This window comes from Acomys minous (assembly GCF_964271855.1).
Source record: "Acomys minous genome assembly, chromosome: 20".
Lineage (NCBI taxonomy): Eukaryota > Metazoa > Chordata > Mammalia > Rodentia > Muridae > Acomys > Acomys minous.
Genome location: NC_140502.1, coordinates 23,167,221 through 23,186,883, shown reverse-complemented (window position 1 = coordinate 23,186,883; position 19,663 = coordinate 23,167,221). Strand labels below are relative to the sequence as shown.

The window sequence follows — 19,663 nt, the reverse complement described above, 5'->3', positions numbered from 1 at the left end:
CTGGCACACACCTTTAATCCTAGCACAGGCAAGCAGATCGCTGTGAATTAGAGGCCAGCCTGGTCTACATAATGAGTTCCGGGACAGGCAGAGCTACATAGTGAGACCGTGTCTCTAAACAAACAAACAAACAAACAAACAAACAAGCAAGCATAAATAAATAAAATAAAATAAATCACAAGCCGGGCGTGGTGGCGCACGCGTTTAATCCCAGCACTCGAGAGGCAGAGGCAGGCAGATTGCTGTGAGTTTGAGGCCAGCCTGATTTACAAAAGCAAGTCCAGGACAGTCAAGGCTACACAGAGAACCCCTGTCTCGAAAAACCTAAAATAAATAAATAACAAAAAAATATGTCAATAATCCTGGCCTCACATATGGAGGGCAGGTTGAAGGAAGTGACGTTGACAGCTGGAGATGCACAGAAGCAGAGCAGGTCAACAAGATGTAGACCATGGGGAGATCATGATTTAGGGCAGTTATCAAAAATCAGGGGTCCAAAAAAATCAGGGGTCCAGGGGTCAGAGATCAGGGCCTTGGAGTTTTGTTTTTGTTTTGTTTGGAGCTGTCCCTGAGCTGGGGAGTCAGAGGAAGACCGAACTGGAATGGAGATCCCAAAGGCAATTTCAGTCACAGCAGGTGTGAGAGTAGGTGTATACAGCTGGCCATGAGGTTGAAGACAGATTCAAAAGGGAAAGGCTGAGGTTGGAGATGGAGGTGTCGAGGGCATGCACTCAAGAGGTGATGATGCTCCAGGCTGTGAGAGTGGACGCACTGACCCAGGCACGGTGTGGCTAGGATGGAGTGCTGAGTGATCCAACACTTCAGCAGCAGTTTAAAAAAGCAAAAAACAAAAAACAAAAAACTGGAGCCTGTGCTGGTCAGGGTTGCATGCATGCTAGAGCTCAAGGTCAACCTCAGCAACTTGGAGCACGTGAGGCCAACCCTAGGCTATGTCCTGTGCTGTCATGCTTCACCACCACCACTGGAAAAATAAGAGAGAGAGAGGGGGAGAGAGAGAGAGAGAGAGAGAGAGAGAGAGAGAGAGAGAGAGAGAGAGAGAGAGAGAGAGAGAAACTAAAGGATGGGCTGGTTCCTGCGAGCCCACACCCTTGACTTCTCCATCCACCTCTGCAGATTCGAAAGTCTGGACCAAGAGATGAACAGTCTGATGGGCCGAGTCCTGGATGTGAACCACACGGTTCAGGAGTTAGTAGAAGGAGGTCACCCCAGCTCAGACGAAGTGCGCTCCTGTCAGGATCACCTCAACAGCAGGTAGGTGGGGCCTCGGCCAGAAAGCCTTTCTTCCTGTCAGTGCCTTCTCTATCCACTGCACTGTGAAAGCCAAAGGGGTGTGGTTTCAGCCCCCTCTGAGGTGGCCATGCACACCTTGTAAATCAGGAAAATCTTTCTGAAAGAAATGTGCTTGTGTGCACTTGGCTGCAGTGCCTGTAGAGGCCACAAGAGGGCGTTGGATCTTCTGGAGCTGGAGTTACAGGTGATTGTGAGCCGCCCAATGTGGGTGCTGGGAATGGAACCAAGGGTCCGCGGTGAGAGCAATATGAGTTCTTAACCACTGTGCCATCTCTTCAGTCTCAGGGACAACCTTGACAAGAATGTAGTGCATTCCCACTGCTGGTTGTGATGGGCTAAGATGAGAATGCAATCCGTGGCCTTGGCTGTCCACCGGTTTGTTCAGAAAGAATTCATAAGGTGCTACTATTGGCCAGGAGTTTTTCCATGCACTTTCCCTTATTTGGGGAGTCCTGTTTACTTGTCTATTACTTTGGTTTCTTGAGGCAAAGACTCTGGTTACTCAGGCTGGCCTTGAACTCACGATGTAGTTGGGGATAACCTTGAACTCTTGATCCTGTCACTCCCACCTTTCAGGTACCAGGATTACAGGCGTGTGCCACCATACCTGGCTCTCAGTCTGGGTCTTACTATGTAGCCCTGGCTGTCCTGAAATTCACTATATAGATCAGGCTGGCCTCACTTGCAACTCACAGAGATCTGCTCGCCTCTGCCTCCCAAATGCTGGGATTAAGATAAGTGCCACCATGCCCTGCTTGCTTGTTCCTTTTTTGGGGGAGGGGGTATTTTTGAGAGAGGGTTTCTCTGTGTAGCCTTGGCTGTTTTGGACTCATTTTGTAGACCAGGCTGGCCTCGGACTCACAGCGATCTGCCTGCCTCTGCCTCCCGAGTGCTGAGACTACAGGTATGTGCCACCATGCCCAGTGAGAACATTTTTTTAAAAAAAGATTTATTTATTTATTACATATTCCACATTCAGCGTTCTGCCTGCATGCATGCCTACACAGCAGAAGAGGGCACCAAATCTCATTATAGATGGCTGTGAGCTACCATGTGGTTGCTGGGAATTGAACTCAAGATCTCTGGAAGAGCAACCAGTGCCCTTAGCCTCTGAACCATCTCTCCAGTCTGAGAACATGATTTAAAAAATTACATTTTGTCTCTATTTCTCTCTCTGTCTGTCTCTCTGTGTCTCTGCCCCCCTCCCTCTCTCTCTATTCCTCTCTCTCTCTCTCTCTCTCTCTCTCTCTCTCTCTCTTCCTCCCTCTCTCCTTCAATCCTCCTGCCTCAGCCCCTGGAGTGCTAAGCTTACAGACGTGCACTGCTCCACAGAGCTGTGATTCTCTGGACTGTGTGTCTTAGGCAGGCAGGTGGGCTCTCTAATCTGCTTTCCCCCCCCCCCACCCCTCAGTCACTAATCTGTGGCCTCTGAGAAATTCGATTAAACTCTAGAAGATCGTGAGATGACAAACAGGGTTCTAATATTCTTAGGAAGATAATTTGATGAGCTGTCGCTCTAAGTACTGTCCAAGGTGCTGTTTATTTGGGCACAAACTGGGACTTCCCCAGGTCCCAAGGAGTCGGAGCTGCCAAGGCCTGGATTTTTATCCTTGATGCCTCAGCCCTCTTACGTCTCTCCCGCCCCTGGACAGGTGGAACCGCATCGTGGAACTGGTGGAACAGCGCAAAGAGGAGATGAGCGCCGTGCTGCTGGTGGAGAACCACGTGCTGGAAGTGGCCGAGGTGCGCGCCCAGGTGCGCGAGAAGCGGCGCGCGGTGGAGAGCGCGCCCCGGGCGGGAGGCGCCCTACAGTGGCGCCTGAGTGGCTTGGAGGCGGCTCTGCAGGCGCTGGAGCCACGACAGGCGGCGTTGCAGGAGGAGGCAGCGCTGCTGGCGGAGCGCTTCCCCGCCCAGGCGACCCGCCTGCACCAGGGCGCCGAGGAGCTGGGAGCCGAGTGGGGCGCGCTGGCCGGAGCAGCCCAGGCTTGCGGCGAGGCGGTGGCGGCTGCAGGTCGCCTGCAGCGTTTCCTGCGAGATCTGGACACTTTCCTGGACTGGCTGGTGCGGGCGCAGGAGGCGGCGGGCGCTGTCGAGGGGCCGTTGCCGCGCAGCCTGGAGGAGGCCGACGCGCTGCTGGCGCGCCACGCCGCGCTCAAAGAGGAGGTGGACCAGCGCGAGGAGGACTACACGCGCATCGTGGCTGCCAGTGAGGCGCTGCTGGCGTCCGAAGGCGCCGAGCTGGGGCCCGGTCTGGCGTTAGACGAGTGGTTGCCGCACCTCGAGGTTGGCTGGCACAAACTGCTCGGCTTGTGGGAAGAGCGCAGGGAGGCGCTGGTCCAGGCGCACGTCTATCAGCTTTTCCTGAGAGACCTGTGCCAGGCGCTCGCGGTGCTGCGCAACCAGGTGCCCGCTGGCGGTGCGCTGGGGTGCGGGTTCAGGGCTGGGAAGGAAGAGGGGTTGGGTGGGGCACAGACATGCTTAGAAGTGTTTCCCTGCACCCCCTAGATTGCTTTTTTTATTTTAGATGGGGGGGGGGGGGGAATTAAAGGAGAACCATTTGTTTATCCGTAAAATGGAGGTTTGGACTACGAGGAGGAGGACAGGTGTGTGGCGATATTTAAAGGTTATGTTGAGTGGTGTGGGTTTATGGAGTTATTTATTTATCTATTTATCGAGACAAGGCCTCTAGGTAGTCTTGGGTGTCCTTGAACTCACTATGTAGACCAGGCCGGCCTCGAATTGACAGAGATCCGCCTGCCTCTGCCTCTCATGTCCTAGGATTAAAGGCATGCGCCACCAAGCCTGGCCACCTTTTAATTTTTGTTTGTTTTATTTTGTAGGCAGGGTGTCTCAGTGTAATAGTTATGGCTGTCCTGGAACTCACTTTGTAGACCAGGCTGGCCTCAAACTCACAGAGATCCACCTGCTTCTGCCTCCCGAGTGCTAGGATTAAAGGCGTGCGCCACCACACCTGGCCACTTTTTTTTTTTTTTTTTTTTTTTTTGGTGTTTTGAGACAGGGTTTCTCTGTGTAGTCTTGGCTGTCCTGGACTCACTTTGTAGACAAGGCTGACCTCGAACTCACAGCGATCCACCTGCTTCTGCCTCCCGAGTGCTGGAATTAAAGGCGTGCGCCACCACGCCCGGCACCTGGCCACTTTTTAATTAAAAAAAAAAAAGATTTATCTTTATTAGGTTTGCCCACGTGTGTTCATGCATAACCTACATTTAGAATCCTGGGATTTGAGTTACAGACAGTTATGAGCCATGTTGGTTAGTTATGTTAGTGCCGGGATTTGAACCCAGTTCCTCTGGAAGAGCTGTCTGTACTTAGTAGCCGAGCCATCTCTCTAGCTCCCTGTGTTTTATTTTTAAAAATATTTTATTTCATTATTTTTAATTGTGTGTACGTGTGTGTGTGTGTGTGTGCACTTGCGCTTGAGAGCGCAGGTTCCCGAGAAGACCAAGGCACGGAAGCCTCTGGAACGGCAGTACCAAGTGGTTATGGACTGCTGGATGTGGGTGCTAGGAACCCAACTCAATTCTTCTAGAAGAGCAATAAATGTTCTTAGCTGAGCTCTCCACCTCTTTGCTTTTTTGTGGAGACAGCGTCTCACTATGTAGCCCTGGCTGGCTTGGAACTCTCTACAGAGACCGGGCTGGCCCCGAGCGCCACCACTCTCTGCTTAGATTTAGTGTTTTATTAGAGGCGAATTTGTGTGTGTGTGTGTGTGTGTGTGTGTGTGTGTGTGTGTGTGTGTGTGACATTTGGAGTGGCTTATCAGGATTGTGGATTACCTGGAAACAAATAGCAAGAGAGGACAGTAGATTGATTCGGCAGAGCGGGCAGAGACCTGGGGGGACATCTGGACAGACAGGCTGCCAAGGAGAGGGACCAGCAAGAAGAGCGAAGGCACTGAGGTGGAACCCGGCCTGAAGCCAGTTGGCAGCCTCTCTGGTGTCCCCCGGGTGGAGCCAGGCTGACCCGTGTCCCTTCCGTTCCCCAGGAGGTGGCGCTGTCTGGTGCTGAGCTCCCCTGCACGGTGGAGTCCGTCGAAGAGGCTATGAAAAGACACCGGGATTTTCTCACCACGATGGAGCTGAGCCAGCAAAAGATGCAAGTGGCGGTGCAAGCTGCGGAGGGCCTGCTGCGGCAAGGCAACGCTTACGGGGGGCAGGCGCAGGAGGCAGTGGCGCGGCTGCTGGAGAAGTAGGTCCCCAGTTCCCGGAACCACAGGAGGTGGGGTCTGGGCACAGGGGAGGGAGGCCGGATACCCAGATCTTCCTCTCCGTCTCTATTATCAGCTTCTCTGCTTTTTTCCTGTTTCAGTTTAGTTCCTTATTTGTTCATTCATCTATGTTTATGGCACTGGGGCTTTTGTAGCCCAAGTTGGCCTGGGATTATTTTTTCTTTAACATCTATCTATCTATCTATGTGTGTGTGTGTGCGCGTGCGTGTGTGCACACGTGCAGGCATGTATGAAGGGCCAAAGACAATGCAAGGTAGTTTAGTCCTCTCCTACTGCCACATGAATATGGGGAACAAACTGAGCTTTCGGGGCTTGGCAGCACGTGCCTTTGCTACCTGAGTCATGTCACCCACCCGCCTGGAACGTGTTTTTTTTTTTTTTAAATATTTATTTATTTAAGTATACAGTGTTTCACCTTCGTATATGCCTGCATGCCAGAAGAGGGCGCCAGAGCTCACTATAGACACTATAGATGGCTGTGAGCCACCACGTGGTTGCTGGGAATTGAACACAGGACCTTTGGAAGAGCAGGCAGTGCTCTTAACCTCTGAGCCATCTCTCCAGCCCCCTGGAACATGTTTTTTATAGCTCAGGATGGCTTTGAACTCCTCATCCTCCTGCCTCTACCTCGTCCTGGGATTACAGACAAGCATCATTATGCCTCTTTTTTTTTTCTTTTGTTCTCTCTCTCTCTCCCTCTCTCTCTCTCTCTGTTCTCTCCCCCTCTCCAGGGTCTCTGTAGCCTAAGCTGATGTCAAACTCTAAGCAATCCTCCAGCCTCAGGCTGCCTAATAATAAAACCACAGGCAGGCATGCCCCCACGGTCCCTAGCTTGATTGTACTGTTTTAGGTCTGATTTCAGTGGCTGCCTTGTGACCCAAGAGGAAGTAGGGAACCTAAAAGTCGCAGAGGTTTTTTTGTTTGTTTGTTTTGGTTTTGGGTTGTTGTTGTTGGTGTTGTTGTTGTTGTTGTTGTTTTCAGACAAGGTCTCTCTGTGTTAGCCTTGGCTATTCTGGACTCACTTTGTAGACCAGGCTGGCCTTGAACTCACAGCGATCCACCTGCCTCTGCCTCCCGAGTGCTGGGATTACAGGCGTGCGCCACCACCGCCTGGCAAAGATTCAGAGTTTGAACACTGGGAATCTCCTTCCTCTAGCCTGGCTGAAGGGACCGAGTCTGGGTGACAGTGACCCTCACATGGCCCTAAAACATCCTCCCCCAGATTCCACAGTAAGAGACCACACATAGGGGTGCTCTAGCTCCCCCAAAGGGGGTGCTCCTGCCTCCCGCCGTACAGATTGACTAACATCAAGCCAGGGCAAGAAACGTTGAGGGTTCTGTGGGAGCCCACAGGGAACGCGTGCCTCAGTTTTGAGCCGAGTGGGGCAAGGCTGGACACAAGTCTGATCCGTGAGCCTCTCCAGACCCCCGAATATTTACTTGACAGAGGACGCATTGCCACCCTTTCGGATGGGTGGCTTCAGAGGGATCTTTCTATCTTTGGGGTGGGGGTGGGGATGGAGCAGAACAGCTCCTGTCATGGTGGGCGAGGAAGCAGAGGAATTGCTAGGGTTTCACCACATGGATGCTTGATGCCAGAGCAGGCTGGTCTGATGCCCCTGGAACTGGGTTTCCAGGTCGCTGTGTGTGAGCTGCCATGTAGGTGTTGTGCTGGGAAAACCAAACCTGGGTTTCCAGCAAAAGGAACAAATGCTCTTAACCAGCTAACCATCTCTCCAATTCCCCTCCTTTTACTTGGATTTTGGGTTTTTTTCTTTCTTTCTTTTTAAATTTTTTTTGGTTTTTTGAGACAGGGTCTCTCTGTGTAGCCTTGGCTGTCCTGGACTCACTCTGTAGACCAGGCTGGCCTCGAACTCACAGCGATCCGCCTGCCTCTGCCTCCCTGAGTGCTGCTTCCTGTTTTTTTTTCCCCCCTCCTTCACTTTCCTCTTTAGAGAAAGATGCTGAGACACTGTTTGCATCTCTAATGCCTCCTCCTCTTGACAGTAGCCCAGGCTAGCCTCATCTCTTTATATATCTGAGGCTGACCTTAAACTCTTGCCCCTCTGACCTCATGGCTCCTAAGAGCTGGGTTTATAGGCAGGACCCATCGCTCCCCGTCCCTTTTCTCTCTCTCAGACCTGATGCTTGTTTCATCTCTTGGTTCTCTTTGTCTCTCTCGGGCTCTTCTGCGTTCATTTATTTATATATTCATTCAAAACGAACTTACTGAGCAGTCATTGTAAAAGCCGAGGAGCTCATGGCTGTGAGCAAACCAGACAAAACCAACCAGACAAAAACTGCCTTCCAGGCTTGGGGGGGGGGGGATGTTTAGTGGATAAAATGCTCAAGGCACAAGCACCAGGACCTGGCGTTTTACCCCTAGCACCCATATAAAAAGCAAGGTATGAGCCAGGCGGTGGTGGCGCCACCTTAGTCCCATGCTTGTCGGGGGCAGAGGCAGGAGGAACCCGGAGGCTCTGGGACCAGCCAGCGTAGCCGATTGGTGAACTGCAGGTTAAATGAGAGAGATGGCCTCAAAAAATAAAATGAAGAGCAGCAGACGAAGACACTGAAGACTGACCCCTGGCCTGCATACACTGTGCACCCACATGCGCATGCGCGCACTCACGCACGCACGCACGCACGCAGGCACGCACCACTCCTCGTCTTTGTGAAAGTAACACACCAATGAAGGGGACAGACGTTATAAGGGATACATACAATGAAGGAAACAGGCCGAGCGCCAAGATGAAATTAAAGAAGGAAAGAAAACCAGAAAGTAGTGTCAGGGACTGATTAGGAGAGACATGGGCGGGGGGGGGGGGGAGCTGACCCCTTTGGGGGTCGAATGACCCTTTCACAGAGGCCGCACATCAGACAGCCTGTATATCTGATATTTACATTACGATCCATGATAGTAGCAAACGATAGTTATGAAGCAGCATCAAGGACAGCTTTGTGGCAGAGGGTCACCGCGACACGAGGAACTGTGCTAACGGGTCACAGCGCTAGGAAGGCTGAGAAGCGCTGGACTAGGACTTGGGAAGAGCCATGGCCAAGAGCCTGACACGAGGGGTGCTGTTCAAGGTACAGCCACGCGGACAGCAGAGTCGTGACTAAAAGAGGAAATGGGGGTGGGCGGTGTGGGGGATGGGGTGGGGACTGGTGGAAACGACACTTAGTGAAGTAGGAGTGTGTGTGTGTGTGTGTGTGTGTGTGTGTGTGTGTGTGTGTGTGTTTACGTGCGCAGGGTCTGGAAAATCAGGAAAGTCTTGGAGGCCTGGGCAAGACAGTCTCATTTAAAAAAAAAAAAAAGAGGAAGAGAGAGATTAATTACGCTTATTTATTTTTGTGTTTGTGTGTGTAAGTGCTACAGTGCATGTGTGACAATCAGAAAAACAATTTGTGGGAGTCTGTCCCCTCCTTCCACCACGTGGGCCCCACAGACTGAACTCCTGTCACCAGGCTTGGCCACAAGTGCCGTTACGCACTGAGCCATCACAGGCCCAACAGGCTGACTTCTCTCTACCTGGATGCTGGAGGCTAAGAACGGCAGCATAGGCATGCACATGAGCTGATGGGATGCCACTGCTATTGCACCACGCCCCCATTCCCCCACTGGGGGATTCTAGGCAGGGGCTCTACCACTGAGCCACACCCCCAGCCCCTCACTGGGGGATTCTAGGCAGGGGCTCTACCACTGAGCCACACCCCAGCCCCTCACTGGGGGATTCTAGGCAGGGGCTCCACCACTGAGCCATGCCCCCAGCCCCTCACTGGGGGATTCTAGGCAGGGGCTCTACCACTGAGCCACACCCCCAGCCCCTCACTGGGGGATTCTAGGCAGGGGCTCCACCACTGAGCCACGCCCCAGCCCCTCACTGGGGGATTCTAGGCAGGGGCTCCACCACTGAGCCACACCCCAGCCCCTCACTGGGGGATTCTAGGCAGGGGCTCTACCGCTGAGCCACATCCCAGCCCCTCACTGGGGGATTCTAGGCAGGGGCTCTACCACTGAGCACAGCCCATGTATTTCTTTGCCTTCTGTTCTGTTTCTTTCCTTTTTCTCCCTGTTTTTATTGGCTTTGTTCCATCTCTCTGGGTCCCCTTCCTTTCTCTACTTGGAACTGAACATGCTAGGCAAGCTGTGTACCTCAGAGGTATATCTCCAACCTGTTGTCTTTTTTATCTCGGCTACCAAGGCTATATTTATCTCTTGCCACAGGTCATAGTATGTTTCTGTGTGTTCCCTCCACCCCCCACCACCTCAGAGACAGGGTTTTTTTGTGTAATAGCTCTGGCTGTCCTGGATAGGTCTTTTATAGACCAGGCTGGCTTCTAACTCACAGAGATCTGCCTGCTGGGATTAAAGGTGTGCGCCACCACACCCATCTCCTGTGTGTTCCTCTTAAAGTCTATGGTGCCTATTTCTGATTTTGTTTGTTCCTTCTATTTTATATTATTGTTGTTGTTGTTGTTGTTGTTATTATTATTATTATTTTAGATAGGGGTTCTTTGTGTAGCCCTGGCTTTCCTGGAACTCTGTAGAATAGGCTGGCCTTAAACTCAGAGATCTGCCTGCTTCTGCCTCCCAAGTGCTGGGTTTAAAGTCATGCACCACTACATCCTGCTTGATTTTATTTTATTTTTTAAAGATTTATTTATTTATAATTTGTACAGCAATTATTCTGCCCACATGTGTGCCTGCCCGCCAGAAGAGGGCACCAGATCATGATGATCAGGAGCCACCATGTGGTTGCTGGGAATTGAACTCAGGACCTTTGGAAAAACAGTGTTCTTAGCCTCTGAGCCATCTCTCCAGCCCTCTTGATTTTATTTCTAAGCACCTCTTATTGTTATGGTGTGTGTCTGTGCATTTCTCTTTCTTTGTCTATCTCTTACCCCTCTCTCTCCCCTCCTCCTGTTGCCTCTCTTCTATCTCCCCCCCCCCACCCCCGGAGCCCTGTCCTACCACTGTTTCCTGGCTCTCCCCCTTTCTCTCCTATTTCTACCTTACCTGATGCCCTCAAATCGCTTCACCCTCATCCTGTGCCTGAGCCTCTCTCCAGCCCTTTTCTTCTCCTCAGGAGCCAAGAAAACCAGCTGAGGGCCCAGCAGTGGATGCAGAGGCTACTGGACCAGCTAGTGCTGCAGCACTTTCTTAGAGATTGTCACGAGGTGGGTCCTTCATCTGTGCTGCGGACCAGAAGGAGAGGCTTGATCCCTCCTGGTTGGGGGTGGGGGGCTGGGACGCCCCGTCTAAGCGGGTGGGAGAACCGTACTCCTTCTGTGCCACCAGGGGGCGCAAGGAATCTCCTGTGCCTCAGCGCATGCCGGGTAGGTCCCCCGTCAGCCCACCTGGACTCCATGGAGACCAGGAGGGAAGGGCCCTGCGCTCCCTTGGCAACCACTGAGTTCGCACCTACGGTTCCTAGGGGAGGAGCGCTGATCTCACCTTTCTCTAGAGATTTGTGAAGTGATGAGCGATGCGGTGGCGGGCGTGGAGGGGGGGGGTAGGGTTGGCGGAGTGGATGGAGCAGCTGACAGGAATACTCCTTCCGCCACAGATGGCCCAAACTAGGTTTTCTAATTTATTTGATTTAGTTAGTTATGGTGCTGGGTCCCCGGACTTCAGGACTCGAGCTCTAGGCAAGGGCTTGGGCTAAGTGTTCCATCTCCAGTCCCTTAACCACTAGGAATCGAATCCCTTCTCCTATACACTTTGGGGATCACAGCCAATAAGAGGTGGCCCCGGACTCCCTTCTGCTTTGAGATACTGAAACTTGACTTGTATTCCAAAGGAACTCTTAGGGACTCCGACCACCCGGAGATGGGTTCTAAACATTTCCTTAATTCCCAGAGATGTCCCGGCCCCAAACTCCCCTGATCGGTGTCACCCGGGACTGGAACCTACCCCTATGAAGAACTGGTACCTGTTTCTTCCAGAAGCTTCAGGAACCAAGTCCTTGGCCCTCCTCTTACCCTGAGTGAGGATGGTTTGACTCTGTATATTGAACGTCCATGGCCGACTAGTCTCCCTACGCATGAAGCAGACACAGGCCTCCTGACCTTCTCCTCCTATCTGAGAGAGCCCGTTAGCCACGCGTCCCCGTTGGCGCTCTTTGGAGATGGTTCTGGACAGCACCACAGATGTTCCAGGCCGCTACTGCTCTAACCTCTACCCTCATGTGCTAGTCAGAAACCGGGGCCTCTTCAGGTTAAGGAGGTTCTTCTTCTTTATGGCTTAGGAGGCTCTCCAGCCCCCCCCCCCCGCCTTACCGTAGCCCACACCCTCACCTAGTTGAAGGAGCCGGGGACCCAGAACCCCTCTAGCCGCTAGGAAAGGTCCTGTCCCCTGGCGCGAGAGTGTTCTGGACCCAGCAGCAGTGATCTGAGAATGGGACTGAAAGTCCCCGGCCTGGAAGCTCAGAGAAGGTGGTGATTCCTGCCTGCCCCCCCTCCCAACCCCGACTAGGGCCCCCCGCAAAGGAGGCGGGCCTGGAGGCAGGCAGGGGGCGCGCGCGCGGGCGGGCGCGTGGCCGCGGCGCGGGGGCGAGGGAGGGGGCGCGCGCCCGCCGGAGCTTCAGCCGTCGCCGCTGCCGCTGCCGCTGCCGTCGCAGTGGAGGGGCGAGTGCCTCCTGCCAGCCTGCCGCAGGAGCGTTCCTCCAACGCCGCCGCCGCCGCAGGTCTCGGGGGCGCCGGGAGGAAGGGCAAGAGAGAGAGAGAGAGGCGGGGGGAGGGGGCCTGCGCGCGCCCCCGCGGACACGCGCGGGGGAGGGGGCTTTGCGCGCGTGCTCGCTTGGCCGGGCCCGCGGGAGGGAGGGAGGGGCGGGGGCGGCGCGGGGGCGGGCCTGGACCCCCGCCCTGGGGGAGGGACGAGCCCTAGAACTGTCCGCGGTGCTGGAGCCGCAGGGGGAGGGGGGGCAGGGAGGGGAGCTAGCCTAGGCTAGCTAGTCTGCATTTGCTGTAGGGGTGAAGCAGGGGGGTCCCACTCTCCCTATGAGGGGATCGAATTTGCCCTCCTGGTCTTGAGGGATTCCCAGATATTTAGGGCTTTGCGTCTTCAGTTCTTGCGGGGTCCGTTACAGCCTCGGATGACGGGGCGCGGGGGATGAATCACTTTGGGGGGGGGGACCCCGCATAGGGAGATGAGGTATTAGATGTTATCTGAGTCTGAGGTGCTCTGAGTTTTGGGAGAAGGTTTCCATTAGTTGTGGAGAGAGTCTAGCCTAGCACTAAGTGGCCAAAGGGGACAGTCCCTTTCAGGGGGGCTTTACCTAGAGGACGCGCATCACCTCGGTTAGGGTTTTTTGCTTTCGCTGTAAGACTCCAGTTGCGTGTTCATCTCTATGCAGGGAGTTGGGGGATTCAGCGCTTGACTCTGAGCGTGTGTGTGTATGTGAAAAGCTGTCCTGGCCCCCTGAGGAGCACATGCTCTGGGGACGTGGGGTGGGGTGGGGTTTGGCCGGCTCGGGATTTGTCCTTGAATATGACTGCATTTGCCTCCCGGGACCGCGGAGTTCGGCCTTTTTTTTTTTTTTTCCCCGGAAGGGAGGAGGAGGATCTTGTGACTGGAGGAGGGGAGGAGCAACTGCCCCAGGTTCAGGCTTTGGTTGGGAGGAGATTGCGGCTTCGGAGACAAGTCCTGTTTTATCGGCATTTTCCCCCTCCCCAAGTGCTGGAGACGGAACCGGATTCCAGAACTTTTCCATGCTAAGCAAGCAAGCCCTGTATCCCTGAGCGCAGCCCTCACTCCTGTGGAGGAGGGGGCCTCAGGAAACAGCTCCGTGTTTGATGCTGTCTGGAGCAAAGAAAATACTTTCCTAATTTCATCTTCCATGACGTTAGCTAGGGAGAGGGGTACTGGATTAGAAGAAGGTTTGGCCGGATCCACATTGAGAATCCTGTATTTGGGGGGTAGATAAATTCTAGGAATCCAAAGGCAGCCTGTTGCTCATAGCTTGGGCGTTGGCTGGTCATGATTTTGGGTAATTGTGCCCTTATTCACAGGCTCTAGATTTAGGGGGTTTAGGTCCCATTAGAACTTCTGGGCCTAGGGGTATGGGTCCTCTATAGCTTGGAGACCTGTTTTGCAGGAAGCCAAACATGGAAATAGTCGGGAGATTGTTTGGCAATGTTGATCTGACAATGGGACGCTGAGGCTAAATTTAGGCTTGTTCAACCCGTGGAATGGATTTTTTTTTTAATTAACTCTACAGGGTCTTACTATGTAGTCCAAGCTGGCCACAAATTCACTCTCCTCCCCAATGCTGGGATGGTAGCCCTGCACACACAGGCACACGTGCACGCGCGCGCGCACACACACACACACACATGCCCCTCAAATATTGCAAGTTGAGGGTTTGGTCCTTATTAGGGGAGGGGTCACACTTTGTTTTCCTCTGACATTTTTATATTTATTGCATTACATTTACTACTCATCTCGCATGTGGATATGTCTTTGGGTGCCCTCAGTCATGGTGCGTGAGAGAGGGTCAGAGGGCAACTTGCAGGTCTCAGTTCTGTCCGTCCACCCTTTAGGTCCCCCAGAGACTGAACTCAGGCCTCCGGGCTTGCCAGCTTAGTGCCTTTACCCGCTGAGCCGTCTCTGCACCTCAAGGTCTCAGTTTCGCTAATGGGCAGCAACTGTGGCTGGGGGGCTCACCTGGTTGAAGAGTTTGTTTAAAGGGTTGATTCGGCCTGCAGTGGAAGGAAGTTAGGGCCGGACATGCTGCCTTGGTTTCTTGTACATCACTAAGGCTGGCAGCACCCAAGGATTTTGGCATTGGGGGACCACATGGTCATCTCTTATCTAAGAAAGGGCTTGAGGGTCCTCCCCAACGAGAGACTTATTTGCATGGATTTCCCATCCCTGCCTTCTCTTAGCCCCACTCTTATCAGCCAGGAAGCTGACCTGGGAGTTGTTGAGGCGGGTGCTGTGAGGCTCTGTCAGGTGGGGACAGGAGCGTCCTGAGCCCTCCTACTCTTCCCCCCCCCCCCCCCCGCACAGCTGGATGGCTGGATCCACGAGAAGATGCTGATGGCGCGCGACGGCACTCGGGAGAACAGCCACAAACTGCACAAGAGATGGCTCCGGCACCAGGCGTTCATGGCCGAGCTGGCTCAGAATAAGGAGTGGTTGGAGAAGATAGAGAGGGTGAGGAAGACGAAGGTCCCTCCGCGCGTGCGCATGCGCGAGCGCCCGGCCCGCCGGGAGGCACGCACAGCCTTCACTTCGGATACCCTCACCCGCCATCCTTCCCGGCTGGCTCCCCTCAGCTGGTTCAAACCTGTATTGTGTCTGCTTGCCCCTAGCCATGTGACTTGGAGTGACTGTTGTAACCTTGGGGCTCAGTTTACCCATCTGTCCAGTTGTTATCATTTCTTCCAGCTGTTACTCAGATTCCCCCCCCCCCCCCCCGCCTCTTAATATGGAAGCCTTAGACACGGGCTGAGGAAACCCTGGGTTCAAGTAAAACATCGATTTCTTTTTTTCAGCCCTAGTTTCAGGGTCTATAACCAACTGTGATATCTTAGAGAATTGTGTTGGCCTTCTGAACCCTTGGTTTTTTTCTTTTTTTTTTTTTTTTTCTTTTTTTTTTTCTTTCATTCATTGGTTAGTTCATTCATTTTTTTGGCTTTTTTGTTTGTTTGTTTGTTTTGAGACAGGGTTTCTCTGTGTAGCCCTGGCTGTCCTGGACTCACTTAGCAGACCAGGCTGGCCTCGAACTCACAGAGATCCTCCTGCCTCTGCCTCCCGAGTGTTGGGATTAAAGGCGTGCGCCACCACCGCCCTTTTGTTCTTTTTTACTTGCTTCTTGATTCCTCCTCCTCCTCCTCCTCCTCCTCCTGCTCCTCCTCCACTTGCTTGCTGTTTGAGACACAGTCTGGCTAGGTAGCCTAGGCTGGCCTCGAACCCGAGTTCTTCCTCTCTCAGCCTCCCCCTAGCCCTGGATTACAGCCTTACATCACCACATCCAACTTCCGTTTACCCTTCTGAGTAAAACTAAGCCAATAGTTGTAGCCGCCTCCCTGGGTTTTGTGCACATGAAGTGTTTAGAGCACCCAGCGCCGGGTGTGTGTGGTGTAAGACCAGGTGCCCGTGGACTTTTGTGGGCTATTTTCTTGGTGCTGCAAATTGAACTCAGGACCTCATACAGGTTAGGCAAGTGTCCCGCCACCTAGCTATATTACAGCCAGCTCTTCTCCTTTGTTTTTCCTTTTTGTTATTATATTTATTTATTTATTTAATGTATATGGGTGCTCTGTCTGCACGTACCCATGCAGGCCACAAGAGGGCGCCAGATCTCATTATAGATGGCTGTGAGCCACCATGTGGATGCCGGGAATTGAACTCAGGACCTCTGGAACAGCAACCAGTCCTCTTAACCTCTGAGCCATCTCTCCAGCCCTTGTTATTATAATTACCATTGTTTCGTTACTGGAACTGGAACTCAGAACCACAATCCGGGGCCCTTAATTTTCTTTTTTTAATTTTAATTTGACTTTTTTTTTTTTTTTTTGAGGCAGGGTCTCAGGTAGCCCAGGCTGGCCTCAGACTCACTAGTTAGTTGAAGATGACCCTGAGTGGCTGGTCCTTCTGCCTCCTCCTCCTCCCAAGTGCTGGGAACACTAGCATGCACCACCACACCTGGCTTTCTTTTTTATTTCTCTATTCTTACTACACTGGCTGGTTGGGACAGAGTCTCACTGTGTAGACCAGGCTGGCCTCAGACTTCTAATGATCCCCCTGCCTCATTTCTCAAGTGGTAGAATTAGAGGTGTGAGCCACCATAACTTCCTTTCCCATCACTTAAGCCATTTAATATGGAAGCCTTAGACACGGGCTGAGGAAACCCTGGTTTCAAGTAAAATTTAGATATTTTTCAGCCCTAGTTTCACAGTCTATAACCAGTTGTGGTGTCTTAGAGAATTGTGTTGGCCTTCTGGACTCTTGGTTTCTTCTTTTTCTTCTTTGTTTTCTTTTTCATTCATTCACTCATTCATTAATTTGGCATTATTATTTTTATTCATATACATATATATGTATCTATGTGTGAATATATATGTATACACACACACAGTGTCATTATGTCACCTTGGCTGGCTTGGAACTCTTTCTGTGAACCAAGCTAGCTGGCTTCAGATCTGCAGAGATCTTCTGCCTCTGTTTCCCAAGTGCAGAGATGAAAATCATGTGCCTGTTTTTTGTTTGTTTGGTTTGGGGTTTTTTTTTCTTTTTTTTCTTTTTTTTTTTTTGGTTTTGGTTTTTTGAGACAGGGTCTCTCTGTGTAGTCTTGGCTGTCCTGGACTCGCTTTGTAGACCAGGCTGGCCTCGAACTCACAGCGATCCGCCCGCCTCTGCCTCCGGAGTGCTGGGATTAAAGGCGTGCGCCACCACCGCCCAGCTGTGCCTGTTATTTTTACCATGTCCTAACTGTAGCTCTGGGCCAACCACAGTGGCTGACTTCAGTTTTGAAAAGGGCCAAACAGGTGTACTTGCTTTTAGCATCAACTCCTCCCTCAGCTTCCCCTTATTCTGTTTGAACCCAAAGCTGCAGCCTAGAGCACCCCTACTTTTCTAACCGGAGACGCTCAGGTTAGCTTTATAACCTTCAGTGATCTCATTGGTAACCCTTACAGTGCAGTGTGGCAGCAGAAGCAGTCTTCTCCCCTTCAGCTTAATGGAAATTCATTCTCTCCCTCCATCTCCTCTCCCTCCTCTCCCCTCCTCTCCCTCCTTTCCCCTCCTCTCCTCTCCCCTCCCTTCCTCTCCCCTCCTCTCCCCTCCTCTCCCCTCCCTTCCTCTCCCCTCCCCTCCTCTCCCCTCCTCTCCCCTCCCTTCCTCTCCCCTCCTCTCCCTCCTCTCCCCTCCCCTCCTCTCCCCTCCCCTCCTCTCCCTCCTCTCCCTCCTCTCCCCTCCTCTCCCTCCTCTCCCTCCTCTCCCCTCCTCTCCCTCCTCTCCCTCCTCTCCTCTCCTCTCCTCTCCTCTCCTCCTCTTCCCTCCTCTCCCTCCTCTCCCTCCTCTCCCTCCCCCCCTCTCCCCTCCCCTCCTCTCCCTCCTCTCCCTCCTCTCCCTCCTCTCCCCCTCCTCTCCCTCCTCTCCCCTCCCCTCCTCTCCCCTCCCCTCCTCTCCCTCCTCTCCCTCCTCTCCCTCCTCTCCCTCCTCTCCCTCCTCTCCTCTCCTCTCCCTCCTCTTCCCTCCTCTCCCTCCTCTCCCTCCTCTCCCCTCCCCCCTCTCCCCTCCCCTCCTCTCCCTCCTCTCCCTCCTCTCCCTCCTCTCCCTCCTCTCCCTCCTCTCCCTCCTCTCCCTCCCCTCCCCTCCTCTCCCCTCCCCTCCTCTCCCCTCCCCTCCTCTCCCTCCTCTCCCTCCTCTCCCTCCTCTCCCTCCTCTCCCTCCTCTCCCCTCCCCTCCCTCCTCTCCCCTCCCCTCCTCTCCCTCCTCTCCCTCCTCTCCCTCCTCTCCCCTCCCCTCCTCTCCCTCCTCTCCCTCCTCTCCCCCCTCTCCCTCCTCTCCCTCCTCTCCCTCCTCTCCCTCCTCTCCCTCCTCTCCCTCCTCTCCCCTCCCCTCCTCTCCCTCCTCTCCCTCCTCTCCCTCCTCTCCCTCCTCTCCCTCCCCCTCCTCTCCCTCCTCTCCCTCCTCTCCCCTCCCCTCCTCTCCCTCCTCTCCCTCCTCTCCCTCCTCTCCCTCCTCTCCCTCCTCTCCCCTCCCCTCCCCTCCTCTCCCCTCCCCTCCTCTCCCTCCTCTCCCCTCTCTCCCTCCTCTCCTCCTCTCCCTCCTCTCCCCTCCCCTCCCCTCCCCTCCCCTCCCCTCCTCTCCCTTCCTCTCCCTCCTCTCCCTCCCTCTCCCTCCTCTCCCCTCTCTCCCCTCCTCTCCCTCCTCTCCCCTCCTCTCCCTCCTCTCCCTCCTCTCCCTCCTCTCCCTCCTCTCCTCCTCTCCCTCCTCTCCCCTCCCCTCCCCTCCTCTCCCCTCCCCTCCTCTCCCTCCTCTCCCCCCTCTCCCTCCTCTCCCCTCTCTCCCCCCTCTCCCCCCTCTCCCCCCTCTCCCTCCTCTCCCTCCTCTCCCTCCTCTCCCCTCCCCTCCTCTCCCCTCCCCTCCCCTCTCTCCCCTCCTCTCCCTCCTCTCCCTCCTCTCCCTCCTCCCCTCCTCTCCCTCCTCTCCCTCCTCTCCCTCCTCTCCCTCCTCTCCCTCCTCTCCCTCCTCTCCCTCCTCTCCCTCCCTCCCCTCCCCTCCCTCCCTCCTCCCCTCCCTCCTCTCCCCTCCCCTCTCTCCCTCCTCTCCCTCCTCTCCCCTCCCCTCCTCTCCCTCCCTCTCCCTCCTCTCCCTCCTCTCCCTCCTCTCCCTCCTCTCCCCTCCCCTCCCCTCCCCTCCCCTCCCCTCCTCTCCCTCCTCTCCCTCCTCTCCCTCCTCTCCCTCCTCTCCCCTCCTCTCCCTCCTCTCCCCCCTCTCCCTCCTCTCCCTCCTCTCCCTCCTCTCCCTCCTCTCCCTCCTCTCCCTCCTCTCCCCTCCCCTCCTCTCCCTCCTCTCCCCTCTCTCCCCTCCTCTCCCTCCTCTCCCTCCTCTCCCTCCTCTCCCTCCTCTCCCTCCTCTCCCCTCCCCTCCTCTCCCTCCTCTCCCCTCTCTCCCCTCCTCTCCCTCCTCTCCCCTCCTCTCCCTCCTCTCCCTCCTCTCCCTCCTCTCCCTCCTCTCCCTCCTCTCCCTCCTCTCCCCTCCCCTCCCCTCCTCTCCCCTCCCCTCCTCTCCCTCCTCTCCCCCCTCTCCCTCCTCTCCCCTCTCTCCCCTCCTCTCCCCTCCTCTCCCTCCTCTCCCCTCCTCTCCCTCCTCTCCCTCCTCTCCCCTCCCCTCCCCTCCTCTCCCCTCCTCTCCCCCCTCTTCCCTTCATTTTCTTCCTTGCTTCCTTCCTCTTTTCTGTCCTTTCCCCACGTCCTCTCTCTTTTCCCCTTTCTTTTTCTCATGATCTTACTGTGTGTACATATTTAACTGTTCATCACTCTGTGGCCATCCCATATTTGTTTGGGTCTCTTTGTCTCCCCCACCCACCCACCCCATCCACCCTGCCTGTCTCTTATCTGTTTTCTTTGGTTCCATCTCCGCCTATA

At 54.3% G+C, this 19,663-nt stretch overlaps 1 protein-coding gene across 1 annotated transcript in view; it reads left to right on the top strand.

Moving 5' to 3' along the window:
- SPTBN4 (spectrin beta, non-erythrocytic 4) overlaps positions 1 to 19,663 on the top strand; it is a 104,026-nt gene that overhangs the window by 42,627 nt on the left and 41,736 nt on the right. The window contains exons 15-19 of the mRNA XM_084770505.1: positions 1,135 to 1,272; positions 2,964 to 3,714; positions 5,318 to 5,520; positions 10,651 to 10,741; positions 14,574 to 14,984. Coding sequence (XP_084626631.1) covers positions 1,135 to 1,272; positions 2,964 to 3,714; positions 5,318 to 5,520; positions 10,651 to 10,741; positions 14,574 to 14,984 — 1,594 coding nt within the window. The remainder of the gene's footprint in view (positions 1 to 1,134; positions 1,273 to 2,963; positions 3,715 to 5,317; positions 5,521 to 10,650; positions 10,742 to 14,573; positions 14,985 to 19,663) is intronic.